General features: G+C 47.0%; 1 protein-coding gene across 4 annotated transcripts in view; it reads right to left on the bottom strand.

Annotated features, from left to right (window-relative positions):
* LOC130291827 (uncharacterized) overlaps positions 1 to 20,042 on the bottom strand; it is a 53,094-nt gene that overhangs the window by 26,226 nt on the left and 6,826 nt on the right. For 2 of the 4 annotated variants that reach the window (XM_056541139.1, XM_056541140.1), the window contains 4 exons: positions 16,532 to 16,650; positions 16,062 to 16,273; positions 15,813 to 15,990; positions 14,631 to 15,557 (listed from right to left, as the gene is read on the bottom strand). In XM_056541139.1, the coding sequence (XP_056397114.1) occupies positions 14,631 to 15,557; positions 15,813 to 15,951 (1,066 nt within the window). In that variant the 5' untranslated portion in view covers positions 15,952 to 15,990; positions 16,062 to 16,273; positions 16,532 to 16,650. Of the gene's footprint in view, positions 1 to 13,822; positions 13,915 to 14,630; positions 15,558 to 15,812; positions 15,991 to 16,061; positions 16,274 to 16,531; positions 16,651 to 20,042 lie in introns of all 4 variants that reach the window. The other 2 variants (XR_008848044.1, XM_056541141.1) reach the window with 2 other exon arrangements.

The following is a 20,042-nucleotide window of genomic DNA, read 5'->3' on the forward strand; positions in this document are numbered from 1 at the left end:
AGTTTTGCAACAGCTGGAGTCGCCGCCGGCTGTCTGGGCATGCTGGGAGTTGTAGTTTTGCAACAGCTGGAGTCGCCACCGGCTGTCCGGGCATGCTGGGAGTTGTAGTTTTGCAACAACTGGAGTCGCTACCGGCTGTCCGGGCATGCTGGGAGTTGTTGTTTTGCAACAGCTGGAGTCGCCACCGGCTGTCCGGGCATGCTGGGAGTTGTTGTTTTGCAACAGCTGGAGTCGCCACTGGCTGTCCGGGCATGCTGGGAGTTGTAGTTCTGCAACAGCTGGAGTCGCCACCGGCTGTCCGGGCATGCTGGGAGTTGTAGTTTTGCAATAGCTGGAGTCGCCCCCGGTTAGGAAACACTGCCTTATAATGTACATATAGCAAGTGCTGACATCTAGTGGCCAGTCAGTTAACACTGCAGATTTGTTTGAATTTGTATCTTGTATCAAAATGTAACAAATAATCACTGAACGAAATGTAACAAATGTTTTCTGATTTGCTACAGTGTTGAAATCTGTGACCTGTAGCGTCATTTCCCCTATAATTTATGGGATCTCATCTGATTTCTAATTCACATCAGCGCCGACGCATTTCGATCAGCTATATATATAGGCACAAAAAAAGGAACAAAATCAGTATTTATAAAACAGGATAGTCTCGAAATATAAAAAGGGTCGTATGGTTAGTCTACGTCTATGTCTCTATGGTGTGAGCACTAGGGCGCAGTCATGGGGGAACAGGAAAGGGCGGAACACAAATCTGCATTATCCCTCCTCCACCAAACCGTACATTCTCCCGGCATTCACCAAACCCAGACTGGTCCATCAGACACCCCTCAGTCTGACGCTTTACACCCCTCCATCTGACGCTTTACACCTCTCCATCTGATGCTTTACACCTCTCCATCTGATGCTTTACACCTCTCCATCTGACGCTTTACACCTCTCCATCTGACGCTTTACACCCCTCCATCTGACGCTTTACACCTCTCCATCTGACGCTTTACACCCCTCCATCTGACGCTTTACACCTCTCCATCTGACGCTTTACACCTCTCCATCTGATGCTTTACACCTCTCCATCTGACACTTTACACCCCTCCATCTGACACTTTACACCCCTCCATCTGACACTTTACACCCCTCCATCTGATGCTTTACACCCCTCCATCTGATGCTTTACACCCCTCCATCTGACGCTTAAAGAGGTACTCCAGTGGGGGGGGGGAAATTCATATCAACTTGCTCCAGAAAGTTAAACAGATTTGTAAATTATTTCTATTAAAAAATCTTAATCCTTCCAGTACTTATCAGCTGCTGTATGTTCCAGAGGAAGTTGTGTAGTTCTTTCCAGTCTGATCACAGTGCTCTCTGCTGACACCTCTGTGCATGTCAAGAACTGTCCAGAGAAGGAACAAATTCCCATAGCAAACCTCTCCTGCTCTGGACAGTTCCAGACATGGACAGAGGTGTCAGCAGAGAGCACTGTGGTGGTATGCATCAGGGGTGTAAAGGGTCAGACAGAGGGGTGCAAAGCGCCAGACAGAGGAATGTAAAGTGTCAGAAATAGGGGTGTAAAAAGTCAGATAAAGGGGTGTAAAAGGAGTACCCCTTTAACATGCCTCCGTCTAATGCTTTACACCCCTCCACCTGACGCTTTACATCCCTCTACCGGACTCTGTACACACCTTCACCTGACGCATTACATCCCTCTACCGGACTCTGTACACCCCTCCACCTGACGCATTACATCCCTCTACCGGACTCTGTACACCCCTCCACCTGACGCTTTACATCCCTCTACCGGACTCTGTACACACCTTCACCTGACGCATTACATCCCTCTACCGGACTCTGTACACCCCTCCACCTGACGCATTACATCCCTCTACCGGACTCTGTACACCCCTCCACCTGACGCTTTACATCCCTCTACCGGACTCTGTACACACCTTCACCTGACGCATTACATCCCTCTACCGGACTCTGTACACCCCTCCACCTGACGCTTTACACTCTTCTGTATAACACATGTTTGTGTCCCTGACGGTGGAGACATGATGGCGTATGTCTGAGCTCTTCTGATACCACCGGGATTTGGGTGCAGCTGTTATGGCTCTTCCTTCACTACACGAGAGTCACCATGACACTGGAGGGACTTACCGTACACCATAACTCACCTCCATACTGGGGAATGTGACAAGGGACCTATAGAGAAAGCATCATCTCATATGGCCAATACAGACAATCCAGAGAGGAGACGACACATACAATGCAAAAGTCATCATCCCGCACCCAATACCCCAGGATGATGACGTAAAAGCAGAATTGTAGAAATTTTTGTAAAAGTATCAAAACAGATAAACTAAAATTTCCCATGAACATAAGTATTCAGACCCTTTGATGTGACACATGGTATTTAGCTCTGGCTCCTCCCATTTCTCTTGATTATCTCTGAGATGTTTCTCCACCTTGATTGTAGTCACTTTTGGTAAATTCATCTGATTGGACAAGACACAGCCCTGTCTATATAAGGTCTCACAGCTGACAATGTATATCAGAGCAAAAACCAGGACATAAGGGGGAAAGAACTACCTGTAGAGCTTAGACACAGCCCTGTCTATATAAGGTCTCACAGCTGACAATGTATATCAGAGCAAAGTTCCCAAGAGCTCAGTGGCCTCCGTAATAATTACATGGAAGAAGGAGAAACAACCAGGACTCTTCCTAGAGCTGCCACCTACCCAACTAAGTAATCGGGGGAGAAGGGTCTTGGTAAGAGAGGAGACCAAGAACCCAATGGTCACAATGGCCGAACTCCATAGATCCTGTGTACATTATATACAGTCACATCCAGTGGCTCATAGGGGACGTTTTCTCTAAATGGAATTGTTGACTTTTTCAATTCTTCTCTATCTACTTCCCATGTGTATTGCCCCACTTTGTGCCCGAATATTGTAGGTTGTTCCCTTTGTGCCCCAATTAGTAGCTTGCTCCTCCACTTACCCTATATAGTAGTTAGGCAACCTCTGAGCCCCATATAGGATTTAAGCCCCCACACTACCCCTATATAGTAGTAAGGTTCCCACACTGACCCTATATATAGTAGTTAGGCCACCTCTGTGCCACATATAGTATTTAGGCCCCCACACTACCCCCATATAGTAGTAAGGTTCCCACACTACCCCTCTATAATAGTTAGGCCACCTCTGAGCCCCATATAGGATTTAAGCCCCCACACTACTCCCATATAGTAGTAAGGTTCCCACACTGCCCCTCTATAATAGTTAGGCCACCTCTGTGCCACATATAGTATTTAGGCCCCCAAACTACCCCCATATAGTAGTAAGGTTCCCACACTACCCCTATGTATAGTAGTTAGGCCACCTCTGTGCCACATATAGTATTTAGGCCCCCAAACTACCCCCATATAGTAGTAAGGTTCCCACACTACCCCTATGTATAGTAGTTAGGCCACCTCTGTGCCACATATAGTATTTAGGCCCCCACACTACCCCCATATAGTAGTAAGGTTCCCACACTGCCCCTCTATAATAGTTAGGCCACCTCTGTGCCACATATAGTATTTTGATCCCCACACTGCCCCTATATAGTAGTTAGGACACCTCTGCATCCCACATAGTATTTTGGACCCCCACACTGCCCCCATATAGTAGTAAGGCTCCCACAGTGCCTCTCTATAGTAATTAGGCAACCTCTCTGCTACATATAGTATTTAGGATCCCCAAACTGCCATTACAGTATATAGTTGTAAGGCTCCCACACTGCCCCATTACAGAAGTTAGGCCACCTCTGCTCCCTATATAGTATTTAGACCCCACACTGCCCCCATATAGTTGTAAGTCTCCCACCCTGCCCCCATACAGTAGTTAGACCCCCTCTGTGCCCCCATATAATAGTTAGGCCTCCCACACTGCCCCTAAATAGCAGTAAGGCCACCTTTGCGCCATATATAGTAGCTAGGCCCTCACACTGACACCATGCACTATTGGGCCCCCATATAGTAGTAATGCCCCTTGTGCCCCCCTGCTGTAATAGTTGCCCCCTGTGCCCCATATATAGTAGTAATTTCCCCTGTGTCTCCTACTGTAACCATGTTTGTGCCCCTATATAGTCGTATACCTATTTATTGTTCCCATGATGAATAGAGAAGCTCTTTCCCTGTAAGTCACTGGGACAGGATCCCCGGGTAGGTACGATGTTATTTTGCATCTGATAGAATGATGGGGGGGGGGGGGGGGAACTTGAATCTTGTTCATTTTAGCCCCAGGCCGCAACATAACAAAATGTGAAAAAAAATCTTCAGGTTAGTCCTTATGATCTTTATAGGGTTGAAGAGGTTGTCTAGGTAAATAAAAACTTGTATATATGGCTGTAAATGGTGTTAAAAAACAAAACAAATAAATCATACTTACCTCCACCGTTCCCCCACAGCTCCCGGTCTGACGTCATCTGATCCCAACTAGTTTCTTGTTTCTGCTTCAAGCGTCGGGGGTGGAGCAAGCGTCGGGGTTCATGACGTCACAGACACGCCCCCCTCGTGACGTCACTCACTGGCCGCATTGACTTGCATTGAGGAGACTTGCATCACATAGACTTGCATTGAGGAGGTGTGGCGTGATGCCACGAGGGGGCGTGGTCGTGACGTCACGACCCCTGCTTCCCGCACCCAGTGTTCTAAAGGAATGCCGGACCCCGCGATCAGACATCTTATCCCCTATTCGTTGGATAGGGGATAAGATGTCTAGGGGCGGAGTACTGGCTCAGCCAATCACTGATTGAGGTGGGACACCACTATGGTCATCGATTGGCTGAACGGGCAGTTCCTGCTGAGATAGATTCTCCTGAAGCATTTAGTGATACCTCTTCATAAGACCACCTCTATGAGAAGACCACCCCCTTACCCAGACCGGATAATTCTGGGGGTCCAGATCTGACTTCATCTCTGAGGGTCCGGATATGACTTCACCTCTGAGGGTCCGGATCTGACTTCACCTCTGAGGGTCCGGATCTGACTTCACCTCTGAGGGTCCGGATCTGACTTCACCTCTGAGGGTCCGGATCTGACTTCACCTCTGAGGGTCCGGATCTGACTTCACCTCTGAGGGTCCGGATCTGTCTTCACTTCTGAGGGTCCGGATATGACTTCACCTCTGAGGGTCCATATCTGACTTCACTTCTGAGGGTCCATATCTGACTTCACCTCTGAGGGTCCGGATCTGACTTCACCTCTGAGAGTCCAGATCTGACTTCACCTCTGAGGGTCCGGATCTGACTTCACCTCTGAGGGTCCGGATATGACTTCACCTCTGAGGGTCCGGATATGACTTCACCTCTAAGGGTCCGGATCTGACTTCACCTCTAAGGGTCCATATCTGACTTCACTTCTGAGGGTCCGGATCTGACTTCACCTCTGAGAGTCCGGATCTGACTTCACCTCTGAGGGTCCGGATCTGACTTCACCTCTGAGGGTCCGGATCTGACTTCACCTCTGAGGGTCCGGATCTGACTTCACCTCTGAGGGTCCGGATCTGACTTCACTTCTGAGGGTCCGGATCTGACTTCACCTCTGAGGGTCCGGATCTGACTTCACCTCTGAGGGTCCGGATCTGACTTCACCTCTGAGGGTCCGGATCTGACTTCACCTCTGAGGGTCCGGATCTGACTTCACCTCTGAGGGTCCGGATCTGACTTCACCTCTGAGGGTCCGGATCTGACTTCACCTCTGAGGGTCCGGATCTGACTTCACTTCTGAGGGTCCATATCTGACTTCACTTCTGAGGGTCCGGATCTGACTTCACTTCTGCGGGTCCGGATCTGACTTCCCCTCTGAGGGTCCGGGTCTGACTTCACCTCTGAGGGTCCATATCTGACTTCACTTCTGAGGGTCCGGATCTGACTTCACTTCTGAGGGTACGGATCTGACTTCACTTCTGAGGGTACGGATCTGACTTCACCTCTGAGGGTCCGGATCTGACTTCACTTCTGAGGGTCCGGATCTGACTTCACCTCTGAGGGTCCGGATCTGACTTCACCTCTGAGGGTCCAGATCTGACTTCACCTCTGAGTGTCTGGATCTGACTTCACCTCTGAGGGTCCGGATCTGACTTCACTTCTGAGGGTCCGGATCTGACTTCACCTCTGAGGGTCCGGATCTGACTTCACCTCTGAGGGTCCGGATATGACTTCACCTCTGAGGGTCCGGATATGACTTCACCTCTGAGGGTCCGGATCTGACTTCACCTCTGAGGGTCCAGATCTGACTTCACCTCTGAGTGTCTGGATCTGACTTCACCTCTGAGGGTCCGGATCTGACTTCACTTCTGAGGGTCCGGATCTGACTTCACCTCTGAGGGTCCGGATCTGACTTCACCTCTGAGGGTCCGGATATGACTTCACCTCTGAGGGTCCGGATATGACTTCACCTCTGAGGGTCCGGATCTGACTTCACCTCTGTGGGTCCGGATCTGACTTCACCTCTGAGGGTCCGGATCTGACTTCACCTCTGAGGGTCCGGATCTGACTTCACCTCTGAGGGTCCGGATATGACTTCACCTCTGAGGGTCCGGATCTGACTTCACCTCTGAGGGTCCGGATCTGACTTCACCTCTGAGGGTCCGGATCTGACTTCACCTCTGAGGGTCCGGATCTGACTTCACCTCTGAGGGTCCGGATCTGACTTCACTTCTGAGGGTCCGGATATGACTTCACCTCTGAGGGTCCGGATCTGACTTCACCTCTGAGGGTCCATATCTGACTTCACCTCTGAGGGTCCATATCTGACTTAACCTCTGAGGGTCCGGATCTGACTTCACCTCTGAGGGTCCGGATCTGACTTCACCTCTGAGGGTCCGGATCTGACTTCACCTCTGAGGGTCCGGATCTGACTTCACTTCTGAGGGTCCGGATATGACTTCACCTCTGAGGGTCCGGATCTGACTTCACCTCTGAGGGTCCATATCTGACTTCACTTCTGAGGGTCCATATCTGACTTCACCTCTGAGGGTCCGGATCTGACTTCACCTCGGAGGGTCCGGATCTGACTTCACCTCTGAGAGTCCAGATCTGACTTCACCTCTGAGGGTCCGGATCTGACTTCACCTCTGAGGGTCCGGATCTGACTTCACTTCTGAGGGTCCGGATCTGACTTCACCTCTGAGGGTCCGGATATGACTTCACCTCTGAGGGTCCGGATATGACTTCACCTCTGAGGGTCCGGATCTGACTTCACCTCTGTGGGTCCGGATCTGACTTCACCTCTGAGGGTCCGGATCTGACTTCACCTCTGAGGGTCCGGATCTGACTTCACCTCTGAGGGTCCGGATATGACTTCACCTCTGAGGGTCCGGATCTGACTTCACCTCTGAGGGTCCGGATCTGACTTCACCTCTGAGGGTCCGGATCTGACTTCACCTCTGAGGGTCCGGATCTGACTTCACCTCTGAGGGTCCAGATCTGACTTCACTTCTGAGGGTCCGGATATGACTTCACCTCTGAGGGTCCGGATCTGACTTCACCTCTGAGGGTCCATATCTGACTTCACTTCTGAGGGTCCATATCTGACTTCACCTCTGAGGGTCCGGATCTGACTTCACCTCTGAGGGTCCGGATCTGACTTCACCTCTGAGGGTCCGGATCTGACTTCACCTCTGAGGGTCCGGATCTGACTTCACCTCTGAGGGTCCGGATCTGACTTCACTTCTGAGGGTCCGGATATGACTTCACCTCTGAGGGTCCGGATCTGACTTCACCTCTGAGGGTCCATATCTGACTTCACTTCTGAGGGTCCATATCTGACTTCACCTCTGAGGGTCCGGATCTGACTTCACCTCTGAGGGTCCGGATCTGACTTCACCTCTGAGAGTCCAGATCTGACTTCACCTCTGAGGGTCCGGATCTGACTTCACTTCTGAGGGTCAGGATATGACTTCACCTCTGAGGGTCCGGATATGACTTCACCTCTGAGGGTCCGGATCTGACTTCACCTCTGAGGGTCCGGATATGACTTCACCTCTGAGGGTCCGGATCTGACTTCACCTCTGAGGGTCCGGATCTGACTTCACCTCTGAGGGTCCGGATCTGACTTCACCTCTGAGGGTCCGGATCTGACTTCACCTCTGAGGGTCCGGATCTGACTTCACTTCTGAGGGTCCGGATATGACTTCACCTCTGAGGGTTCGGATCTGACTTCACCTCTGAGGGTCCATATCTGACTTCACTTCTGAGGGTCCATATCTGACTTCACCTCTGAGGGTCCGGATCTGACTTCACCTCTGAGGGTCCGGATCTGACTTCACCTCTGAGGGTCCGGATCTGACTTCACCTCTGAGGGTCCGGATCTGACTTCACCTCTGAGGGTCCGGATCTGACTTCACCTCTGAGGGTCCGGATCTGACTTCACCTCTGAGGGTCCGGATCTGACTTCACTTCTGAGGGTCCGGATATGACTTCACCTCTGAGGGTCCGGATCTGACTTCACCTCTGAGGGTCCATATCTGACTTCACTTCTGAGGGTCCATATCTGACTTCACCTCTGAGGGTCCGGATCTGACTTCACCTCTGAGGGTCCGGATCTGACTTCACCTCTGAGGGTCCAGATCTGACTTCACCTCTGAGGGTCCGGATCTGACTTCACTTCTGAGGGTCCGGATATGACTTCACCTCTGAGGGTCCGGATATGACTTCACCTCTGAGGGTCCAGATCTGACTTCACCTCTGAGGGTCCATATCTGACTTCACTTCTGAGGGTCCGGATCTGACTTCACCTCTGAGGGTCCGGATCTGACTTCACCTCTGAGGGTCCGGATCTGACTTCACCTCTGAGGGTCCGGATCTGACTTCACTTCTGAGGGTCCGGATCTGACTTCACCTCTGAGGGTCCGGATCTGACTTCACCTCTGAGGGTCCGGATCTGACTTCACCTCTGAGGGTCCGGATCTGACTTCACCTCTGAGGGTCCGGATCTGACTTCACCTCTGAGGGTCCGGATCTGACTTCACCTCTGAGGGTCCGGATCTGACTTCACTTCTGAGGGTCCATATCTGACTTCACTTCTGAGGGTCCGGATCTGACTTCACCTCTGCGGGTCCGGATCTGACTTCCCCTCTGAGGGTCCGGATCTGACTTCACCTCTGAGGGTCCATATCTGACTTCACTTCTGAGGGTCCGGATCTGACTTCACTTCTGAGGGTACGGATCTGACTTCACTTCTGAGGGTACGGATCTGACTTCACCTCTGAGGGTCCGGATCTGACTTCACTTCTGAGGGTCCGGATATGACTTCACCTCTGAGGGTCCGGATCTGACTTCACCTCTGAGGGTCCGGATCTGACTTCACCTCTGAGGGTCCATATCTGACTTCACTTCTGAGGGTCCGGATCTGACTTCACTTCTGAGGGTCCAGATCTGACTTCACCTCTGAGTGTCTGGATCTGACTTCACCTCTGAGGGTCCGGATCTGACTTCACTTCTGAGGGTCCGGATCTGACTTCACTTCTGAGGGTCCGGATCTGACTTCACCTCTGAGGGTCTGGATCTGACTTCACTTCTGAGGGTCTGGATCTGACTTCACTTCTGAGGGTCCGGATATGACTTCACTTCTGAGGGTCCGGATCTGACTTCACTTCTAAGGGTCCATATCTGACTTCACCTCTGAGGGTCCGGATCTGACTTCACCTCTGAGGGTCCATATCTGACTTCACTTCTGAGGGTCCGGATCTGACTTCACTTCTGAGGGTCCAGATCTGACTTCATCTCTGAGTGTCTGGATCTGACTTCACCTCTGAGGGTCCGGATCTGACTTCACTTCTGAGGGTCCGGATCTGACTTCACTTCTGAGGGTCCGGATCTGACTTCACCTCTGAGGGTCTGGATCTGACTTCACTTCTGAGGGTCTGGATCTGACTTCACTTCTGAGGGTCCGGATCTGACTTCACTTCTAAGGGTCCATATCTGACTTCACCTCTGAGGGTCCGGATCTGACTTCACTTCTGAGGGTCCGGATCTGACTTCACCTCTGAGGGTCTGGATCTGACTTCACTTCTGAGGGTCTGGATCTGACTTCACTTCTGAGGGTCCGGATCTGACTTCACTTCTGAGGGTCCGGATCTGACTTCACTTCTGAGGGTCTGGATCTGACTTCACTTCTGAGGGTCTGGATCTGACTTCACTTCTGAGGGTCCGGATATGACTTCACTTCTGAGGGTCCGGATCTGACTTCACTTCTGAGGGTCCATATCTGACTTCACCTCTGAGGGTCCGGATCTGACTTCACTTCTGAGGGTCTGGATCTGACTTCACTTCTGAGGGTCCGGATCTGACTTCACCTCTGAGGGTCCGGATCTGACTTCACTTCTGAGGGTCCGGATATGACTTCACTTCTGAGGGTCCGGATCTGACTTTACTTCTGAGGGTCCATATCTGACTTCACTTCTGAGGGTCCGGATCTGACTTCACTTCTGAGGGTCCGGATCTGACTTTACTTCTGAGGGTCCATATCTGACTTCACTTCTGAGGGTCCGGATCTGACTTCACTTCTGAGGGTCCGGATATGAGTTCACTTCTGAGGGTCCGGATCTGACTTAGTCATTGTGAAACACAAATTCCATTCTCCTTTTAGTGCTCTGAAGCTGATTTATTGTGTAGTTTGGTTCATTGTCTTGTTCTATCACCCATCAGCCTGAGGTCATGTGCGGCCCATTCTCCTGTACAATGTTTATACAGCTTCGTGTTTCCTCCAGGCGGCAATCCTATATCCTATTCTCTATATACTCCTCTCTGTATACACTCATGCTTTATATAAACTGTACCTCTCGGTATGCTCCTTATCTATATACTCCTCTCTGTATACCCATATTCTATAAGCTCCTCTCTGTATACCCATATTCTATAAACTCCTCTCTGTATACCCTTTTTCTATATACTTCTCTCTGTATACCCTTAATCCATATACTCCTCTCCGTATACCCTTATTCTATATACTCCTCTCTGTATACCCTTAATCTATATACTCCTCTCTGTATACCCTTAATCTATATAGTCCTCTCTGTATACCCTTATTCTATATACTCCTCTCAGTATACTCCTTATTCTATATACTCTTCTCAGTATACTCCTTATCTATACACTTCTCTCTGTATACCCTTAATCTATATACTCCTCTCTGTATACCCTCATTCTATATACTCCTCTCGGTATACTCCTTATCTATATACTCCTCTCTGTATACCCTTATTCTATATACTCCTCTCTGTATACTCTTATTCTATATACTCCTATCTGTATACCCTTAATCTATATACACCTCTCTGTATACCCTTAATCTATATACACCTCTCTGTATACCCTTAATCTATATACTCCTCTCTGTATACCCTTATTCTATATACTCCTCTCTGTATACCCTTATTCTATATACTCCTATCTGTATACCCTTAATCTATATACACCTCTCTGTATACCCTTAATCTATATACTCCTCTCTGTATACCCTTATTTTCTATATATACCTCTCTGTATACCCTGATTCTCTATATACACCTCTCTGTATACCCTGATTCTCTCTCCATATATACACCTCTCTGTATACCCTGATTCTCCTTATACACCTCTCCGTATACCCTTATACTCTACAGTACAGGGTTGGGTTTCCACCACACATAGCATTTTGTACTGAGGCCAAAAAGTAAAATTTTGGTTTCCTACCAGAGAACCTTCTTCCACATCTTTGCGGCGTCACTCACGTGGCACATGGGACTTCTTGTGGTCACTTTCTTCTTCCTCTCTTCTTTAAAGACCGGATTTGTGGAGTACACGACTAATAGTTGTCCTGTGGACAGATTCTATCCCCTCAGCTCCTCCAGAGTCACCATGGGCTCCTTGGTTACTTCCCATATTAACTGTCTCCTTGCTCGGCTTGTCATTTTGGGTGGACAGCCTTGTCTTGGTAGGATTGCTGTTGTGCCATATTTAGGGGTGGACTAGCTTAGCTAGGGCCGGCCCGCCATCCTAACCATGGCCAGACTGGCCATCAGGCACACCGGGCATCTTTCCGGGAGCTGGGATGTCCGTCTTAATAACATGCCTGTAGTTAAATGCAGTGCTTAGGTGTTTTGATAAAGCGAAGAGCCATTGGCTCCTCGCCTTTTCGATCACTATTGTGGCCGCCCGCAATATGCAGGCAGCCACAAGATGTCATCATCATGGGCCAGATAAAGAAAATTGATGGGCACCACTACAATGATACTAGGGTGCAATGAGCTGCTACTAAATATTAATCAAGAAAGGAAGAAAAAAAAAGCTAGCAACCATATATCAATTGCACACCACAAATATTCAATATGTTCCAAAATATAAATCTTTATTAGTCATAAAGAAGACAGATAAGTACACACACTTTAAAAACAATTAAAAACAAAATCCAGAGCGGAGGAATATAATCCTGCTACGCCCACCCTGCAGTGGGTACAAATGACCCTGGGATGTAAATCAGTCCCGGCACAATCAATCCCAAAAACAATCTATGCAGCCATAAACAGAATGTTTAAATATACAATGTATAACAATCAATAACAACAGCTGACAAAGATTGTGAAATCACTTAACAGCCTATCCACAAATGAAATCAAAGTGTCACAGTGCCTGCAATAAACCTATCAATGAAATGTAAGGTGCATGATTACAACCTGATAAAGTGCAATGTGTCCATCCAGTCCAAGAATTAGTGAGGGATGGCTGTCAGACTAAGTGCTGTAATGCTGCTACCGGGACTCTATACATCAAAGGAAGGGAGAAGCTGACCCCACGCGTTCCGCCTCCAGCTACGGAGGCTTCCTCAGGAGTAATGGGGTACTCATCCTATCCTTCTTATATATACGAAAAAATAAGTGAGATAACAATCACCTGTAGTAATATCTGTGAACCACATGTAGGCCGGCGTTCATTAACGTTCTATGTGTGGCCGGAAATGAGTTAAACACTGAAAACGAGGCTTGATACGCTCAAATAGTCATGTCCGGGAGCTAAGATCAGCAACTGGAAACGAGGCTTGGCTTATTGCGATCATTGAATAGTGTATATGAAAACAAGGCTTGGTATATCTCCCTCTCCTTTGTGGGACCGAAAACGAGGCTCGGAACGCACAAGCGTCCGGGGCAAGGCGCCGCCCGCAGCGCATCCCACAACGAGGCCCTCTACGCATCGCAGATTCAGAGTGAGGCTCTGATCGCAATGCGAAACAAAGCAAAGTCAGGAACACACCACGGGATCGGAGCCAAGCCCCGCCCACCCGTCACGTGACCGAGCCCAGCCCGGAACCCAAAGCAGGAGAGGCTGTTGATGTACGCCTATCCGGAAGTGGGGCAAAATTCTAAGATAAAAATTGGGTAAAAACGGAAGTGTGGCTAAGTCAGACACTTATATGGCAAAATACTATTTGTGTATTAAACCCGGAAATGGGGCATCAGCGTCAAAACTAGTCAGGACTGAAATGGGGCCAAATCCTTATTCTGATAATTACAGTCAGGTCCAGTCAAGGCAAACCTAGGGCATCATCATATCCAATCAGGGCACACTTTTAGGGCAAAATGTATATATATATATATAACTCCCATAAACTAAACTGCATATACAAAAAGCAAATATAACAATAATACACAATGAAGATGCATCTTCTAGAATATTTTTCTTGGACATATTCTTTACATTTATGCAGAAAATATATTTAAAAAAAATATATATAAGATAAACCAAGGTAAGTAAATTCCACTTGAATCAGAAAATTTCTTGAATCCTTTTTGTATTGTACCTCGGATCATATTTCTAACGATGTTGATATATCCCCCTTGTATGGCAATCACTTGACAAATAATCCCTCAATGGTCCAATTAAGGTCAGAAACTATGCAAATATACAAAAAATGAAAAGATCAATGTAAATAATTATTATACATCAACCAATGCATAATCTTAACACAAGGGCTGCTAGATGAAGCTCTGGTATATCCTAATAACATTTATAAAAAAAATAAAAAAAAAATATCTGTGCCATATAATGCAAAAACCATATGTGTGAAACTAATTAGTGTTTGTGTAGTGGATAAAGTGCAAAAATGTGAAAACCCGAATGGAAAACTAACGCCAAACTGTGTCAAAAATGAAGTGTATAGAGCGTGTAAGTGTATGATGATGTGTATACTAGGAATGATGTGTATTGTATATGTGAGGAATGATGTGTATTATATATGTGAGGGGTGAATACAAGTGATAAATGTGTGAAAAAGTGACCTAATTCTACTGTGTGATGTGACCATATGGAATACCAATAATGAACCATACCAGTTTCTATAATGTGGAGAAGATGGAAAAAAAAAAAAAAAAGGGGGAGAGAGGAGAATAAAAAGAAAATGGAGAGGGGCAGTTTTTGTCCTACGTGTGTTTATTGAGTGCCAAGAAAGCCTGTGAACGTTAGTTCCTCATTTAGGCCCCGCAGTGCCACTGTATCCAATTGGAAAAGCCATCTGGCCTCCTGCCTAAGTAATTGGGCCGTATTGTCACCCCCACGTACCCCACATGTGATTTTTTCCAGACCCACTACCCTCGTGCCCCTGATCTTACCTGCATGATATCTCCTATAATGGGCTGCCACCGATGTCAGAGTTTTTTCACTTCTAAAATCTCTGTCAGCTAAGGAGATTGTAGAAAGATGTTTCTGGATTCGTTTCCTCAATTCCTGTGTCGTCTGGCCCACATAGACCTGATTGCAGGGGCATAAGATGGCGTAAACAACATTCCTAGATTTACAATTAATATATTGTTTAAGATGTAGTCGAGTGCCCTCTCTTAGATCCACAAAATCCCATGTAGGTTCCATATACTGGCATATAGAGCACTCACCACATGGGAATGAACCAATGTATTCCAGCCTTTTGTTCCTCTTTCCTCTCGGTCTAGTGAAGTGGCTCTGAGTCAAGATATCCTTTAGGTTCCGAGACCGTTTTGCCGTCAACAATGGAGTAGATGGTATTAGAGAATTTAACTTCGAATCCGATTTCAAAATGGTCCAATGTTGGTATAACAATTGTCGTATCTGATTCCACTGGTTATTGTACGGTGTGATAAGACGTAAAGATGTATCCTCCAATCGTGTTCTTGGTTTCAACAAATCATTTCTCTCAGAATGCAACGCTTTTTGGAAAGCTTTTGAAATAACCTTTTTAGGGTAACCTCTCACTCTTAGGCGCTCCATTAGATCTCTTGCATGTTTTTTAAAATCCTCCATTTGCGAACAATTGTGTCTCAACCTTAAAAATTGACCCATGGGTATCCCTCTACGGGTATGTCCCGGATGAAAACTTCCAAAATGTAACACATTATTTGTTGCTGTCTCTTTACGATGCAGAGAGGTTGTGATTTGATTCCCATTCCGAATTAACTTTAGATCTAAAAAGTCCACCATTATATCCGAGATTTGCGATGTCAAACGAATCTGCAAGTTGTTTTCGTTCAGGTGTTCAATAAATTCTTGACATTGTGCCCATGAACCTGTCCAAACAAAGAAAATATCGTCTATAAACTGATACCAACCGTGGACGAATTTTGTAAAAAGCGGAGATGGGTACACGTGTGCCCCCTCCCACCACCTCAAAAAGAGGTTGGCGTAGGAGGGGGCACAACGTGCACCCATAGCCGTCCCTGAGATCTGTTTGTAGTACTTTCCATCAAAAAGAAAATAGTTATGTCATAATACGAAACCAAGGAGGTCCAATAATAAGGAGTCATGCATCCTGTTACGGTTACCTTGTGTGTTAAGAATCTCTGTAACTGCTCTGATGCCATCTTCATGTCTGATGTTTGAGTACAAAAACTCCACATCACAGGTTACCAATAAGAATTCCTCCGGTAATGATGTATCTTCCAAACGTTCCATTAGGTGCATGGAATCTCTCAGATGTGATGCCAAGTCCAACACCAGTGGCTGTAAAAAGAAGTCTACATAAGTGCACGCCCTTTTAGTCAGGCTCCCAATACCCACCACGATAGGCCAACCTGGGGGGTTGGTCATACTCTTGTGCATCTTAGGTAGCATATAATAGGTTGGCACGACAGGCGTAGGCACAAACATATAGCGATGTTCCTTCTCAGTAATGATTCCATACCGTCGGGCCGAATCCAGAAGTAACTCAAAGACTTAAAGAATGCTGTGGGGTCCGATGGCAATTCCAAATAGTATGCAGTATTTTCCATTTGTCGTTTGGCCTCTGCAAGATAAAGATCAATTGGCCACAAGACAATATTGCCACCCTTATCCGCCTCCTTTATGATAAACATGGATTGCTCACTCAATGTTTTAAGTGCTCGTGACTCTGCAAGAGTGAAATTGCGACCCCCCACCCTTTCAACAGGTAATTTCTTAATATCCTGAATCATGACATTAAAGAAGACCTGTATAGCAGGAAAATTGGCAAATGGGGGCGCATACTTGGAGGGCAGTCTTGCTGGAAATTGACCTTGATTACCTTGTGACGTATCATTATCTGAGAGTAGGTCCAATAAATCTCGTAGAACTTGTTGATCTATTTCCAAGGTATCACGAACATAACTAGGTTGAGAATAAATCATCTTCAGGGCTAATTTTCTGCAAAACAAATAGACATCTTTAACCAAGGAAAACTTATCTAAACAGGCCATGGGTGAAAAGGAAAGTCCTCTTTGCAACACCGACCTCTCTGCATCATCCAAAACATAAGTAGATAGGTTGATAATCTGTAAATGTCTGGAGGAGTCATCTATCGGTTCCTCCTCCGACGATTGTTGTACGTTGGTTGGCGGTTGTAATTCACATTGCGTGGTCTGGGGCTTCTTTTTCTGGGAGGTGGTGCGTCTGCCCCGTTGTGTCCTGTGTCTGTGTCGCTTGACCCTAAAAAATCACTGGATCCTGATGTAGCCACATTTTGGTCCCTTCCTCTATCTCTTGAATCAAAAATCCCTCTCACATTTCCATTATGTTTCCATCTGTATACTGTCCCTCGCTCATAATCATTTTTATCCCGTGTAAATTTAGAGCGTTTTCCTGCTATAACCTCCTTCTCATATTTGTCCAAAATGTCATTCAGTCTTTTTTGGAAGGGTTCCACCTGTTGTGTTATATCAAACTGACTTAATTTCCTTCTAGGGTCTGTATATGTTGTTTAGTCTGAATCAACAATTCATGTTCCAACAGCATATTCATAATAATCTTTGAACATTGGGCCAAGCCCATCTCCCATGTATTTTTAAATATATCCGTCACTTCCCATACTGGGAAGATTTGTACTCGGAGGCCTCTAGGGTACATCGACATTTTGAAATATTCCTCCAAACTCTTAATATTCCACCATACTCTAGTCATAAGCTTGTGTGCGTCAATAATGTCCTTGGTCAATATGGAAAATTCCGTGTGGTCACCCTGATTCTGTTCTACACCAAAGACATTAGATACTTGACTATTCCATTGAGCCTCTCTCGCTTCCAAGTTTAAAGCCATACTCAATAAAGATGTGTATATATACCTCAATTCAAAATGTATTAGCAACCTAAAAAAGGGGGAGGAAGAAGAAAATGTTCTGATATCCACATACTAGTCCACAGGAAAAAGAATCTCAAATCATATTTATCCCACAAAGTGTGCCTCCATCAAAGACTTGCCATAGTGGAGAGTGTCAGCCCTCCTGGCAAAAAGTAATTCTATACAGATAAAGAAAATTGATGGGCACCACTACAATGATACTAGGGTGCAATGAGCTGCTACTAAATATATGAGCTGCTACATCATCATGGGCCAGAGCACAGAGCGGATGAGAAAAAATCAGAGGCCACGCTGCGGACTACGTGGGAGCCAGGTGAGTAGGTTTTTTTCCCCTTTGTCTGTCTCATGGAGGCCCTATCTCATATACTAATGTTTTTTGGTAACTATTTTTTTTTCTTTCGTTTATGTACCCTATTATTCCCAAATATGATTGACATTTGGCCCTTGAATTTTGGGCCTCTGTCTTTACATAGCAACACCCATGATCCACGGTCACAGTCTTTCCATTTTCTGATGATGTATTTTATGGTGCTCTGTGAGATCTAAGCTTGAGATATTTTTTTATACCCTACCCTGCTTTGTACGTTTCCACAACATCATCCCTGACCTGTTTGGTGAGCTCCTTGGTCTTCATGCTGCAGTTGTTTCAGTAAAACTCTATAGCAAACTCTTGAGGCCCTCACAGAACAGGTGTATTGTACGGAGATTAAATTGCAGACAGGTGGACCCAATTAATTTATATACCCTTATTCTCTATATACAGCTCTCCATATACCCTTATTCTCTATATACAGCTCTCCATATACCCTTATTCGATATACACACATCTCTGTATACTCTCATTCTCTATATATACCTGTCATTATACCCTTATTTTCTATATATACCTCTCTGTATACCCTTATTCTCTATATATACCTCTCTGTATACCCTTATTTTCTATATATACCTCTCTGTATACTATTATTCTCTCTCTTTTGAACAGTGTATTCGAACACTTGCACGACCTGTGCTTTGCTGTCCCATTTTGGCTCTGTCTCTTTCTGTCCCATTGAAGCTCTGTCTCTGTCTGTCTCATGGAGCCTCTGTCTTTCCCATTAAGGTGCTGTCTCGGTCTGTCTCATTGAGTTTCTGTCTCATTAAGGGTCTATCTCTCTCACTGAGACTCTCTTTATCTCATTGAGGTTCTGTCTCTGTCTCATGAAGGCTCTGTCTGTCTCATGAAGGCTCTGTCTGTCTCATGGAGGCTCTGTCTTTCTCATGGAGGCTCTGTCTGTCTCATGGAGGCTCTGTCTGTCTCATGGAGGCTCTGTCTGTCTCATGGAGGCTCTATCTCTCTCATGGAAGCTATGTCTGTCTCATGGAGGCCCTGTCTCTCTCATGGAGGCTCTGTCTCTCTCATGGAGGCTCTGTCTGTCTCATGGAGGCTCTGTCTGTCTCATGAAGGCTCTGTCTTTCTCATGAAGGCTTTGTCTGTGTCTGTCTCATGGAGGCTCTGTCTGTCTCATGAAGGCTCTGGCTCTGTCTGTCTCATGGAGGCTCTGTCTCATGGAGGCTCTGGCTCTGTCTCTCTCATGGAGGCTCTGTCTGTCTCATGGAGGCTCTGTCTGTCTCATGGAGGCTCTGTCTCTCTCATGGAGGCTCTGTCTGTCTCATGAAGGCTCTGGCTATCTCATGGAGGCTCTTTCTGTCTCATGAAGGCTCTGTCTCTCTCATCAAGGCTCTGTCTGTCACATGGAGGCTCTGTCTGTCTCATGGAGGCTCTGTCTGTCTCTCTCATGGAGGCTCTGTCTCTCTCATGAAGGCTCTGTCTGTCTCATGGAGGCTCTGTCTGTCTCATGGAGGCTCTGTCTCTCTCATGAAGGCTTTGTCTGTCTCATGGAGGTGCTGTCTGTCTCATGAAGGCTCTGTCTTCCTCTCTCATGGAGGCTCTGTCTGTCTCTCTCATGGAGGCTCTGTCTGTCTCTCTCATGGAGGCTCTGTCTGTCTCATGAAGGCTCTGTCTGTCTCATGGAGGCTCTGTCTCTCTCATGAAGGCTCTGTCTGTCTCATGGAGGCTCTGTCTGTCTGTCTCATGGAGGCTCTGTCTGTCTCATGAAGGCTCGCTCTGTCTCATGAAGGCTCTGGCTCTGTCTCTCTCATGGAGGCTTTGTCTGTCTCATGGAGGCTCTGTCTGTCTGTCTCATGGAGGCTCTGTCTGTCTCATGGAGGCTCTGTCTGTCTCATGAAGGCTCTGGCTCTCTCATGGAGACTTTGTCTGTCTCATGGAGGCTCTGTCTGTCTGTCTCATGGAGGCTCTGTCTGTCTCATGGAAGCTCTGTCTGTCTCATGGAGGCTTTGTCTCCCTCATGGAGGCTGTCTGCTCATGAAGGCTCTGTCTGTCTCATGGAGGCTCTGTCTGTCTGTCTCATGGAGGCTCTGTCTGTCTCATGGAAGCTCTGTCTGTCTCATGGAGGCTTTGT

The sequence above is a fragment of the Hyla sarda genome, chromosome 9, assembly GCF_029499605.1.
Source record: "Hyla sarda isolate aHylSar1 chromosome 9, aHylSar1.hap1, whole genome shotgun sequence".
NCBI classification, from domain to species: domain Eukaryota; kingdom Metazoa; phylum Chordata; class Amphibia; order Anura; family Hylidae; genus Hyla; species Hyla sarda.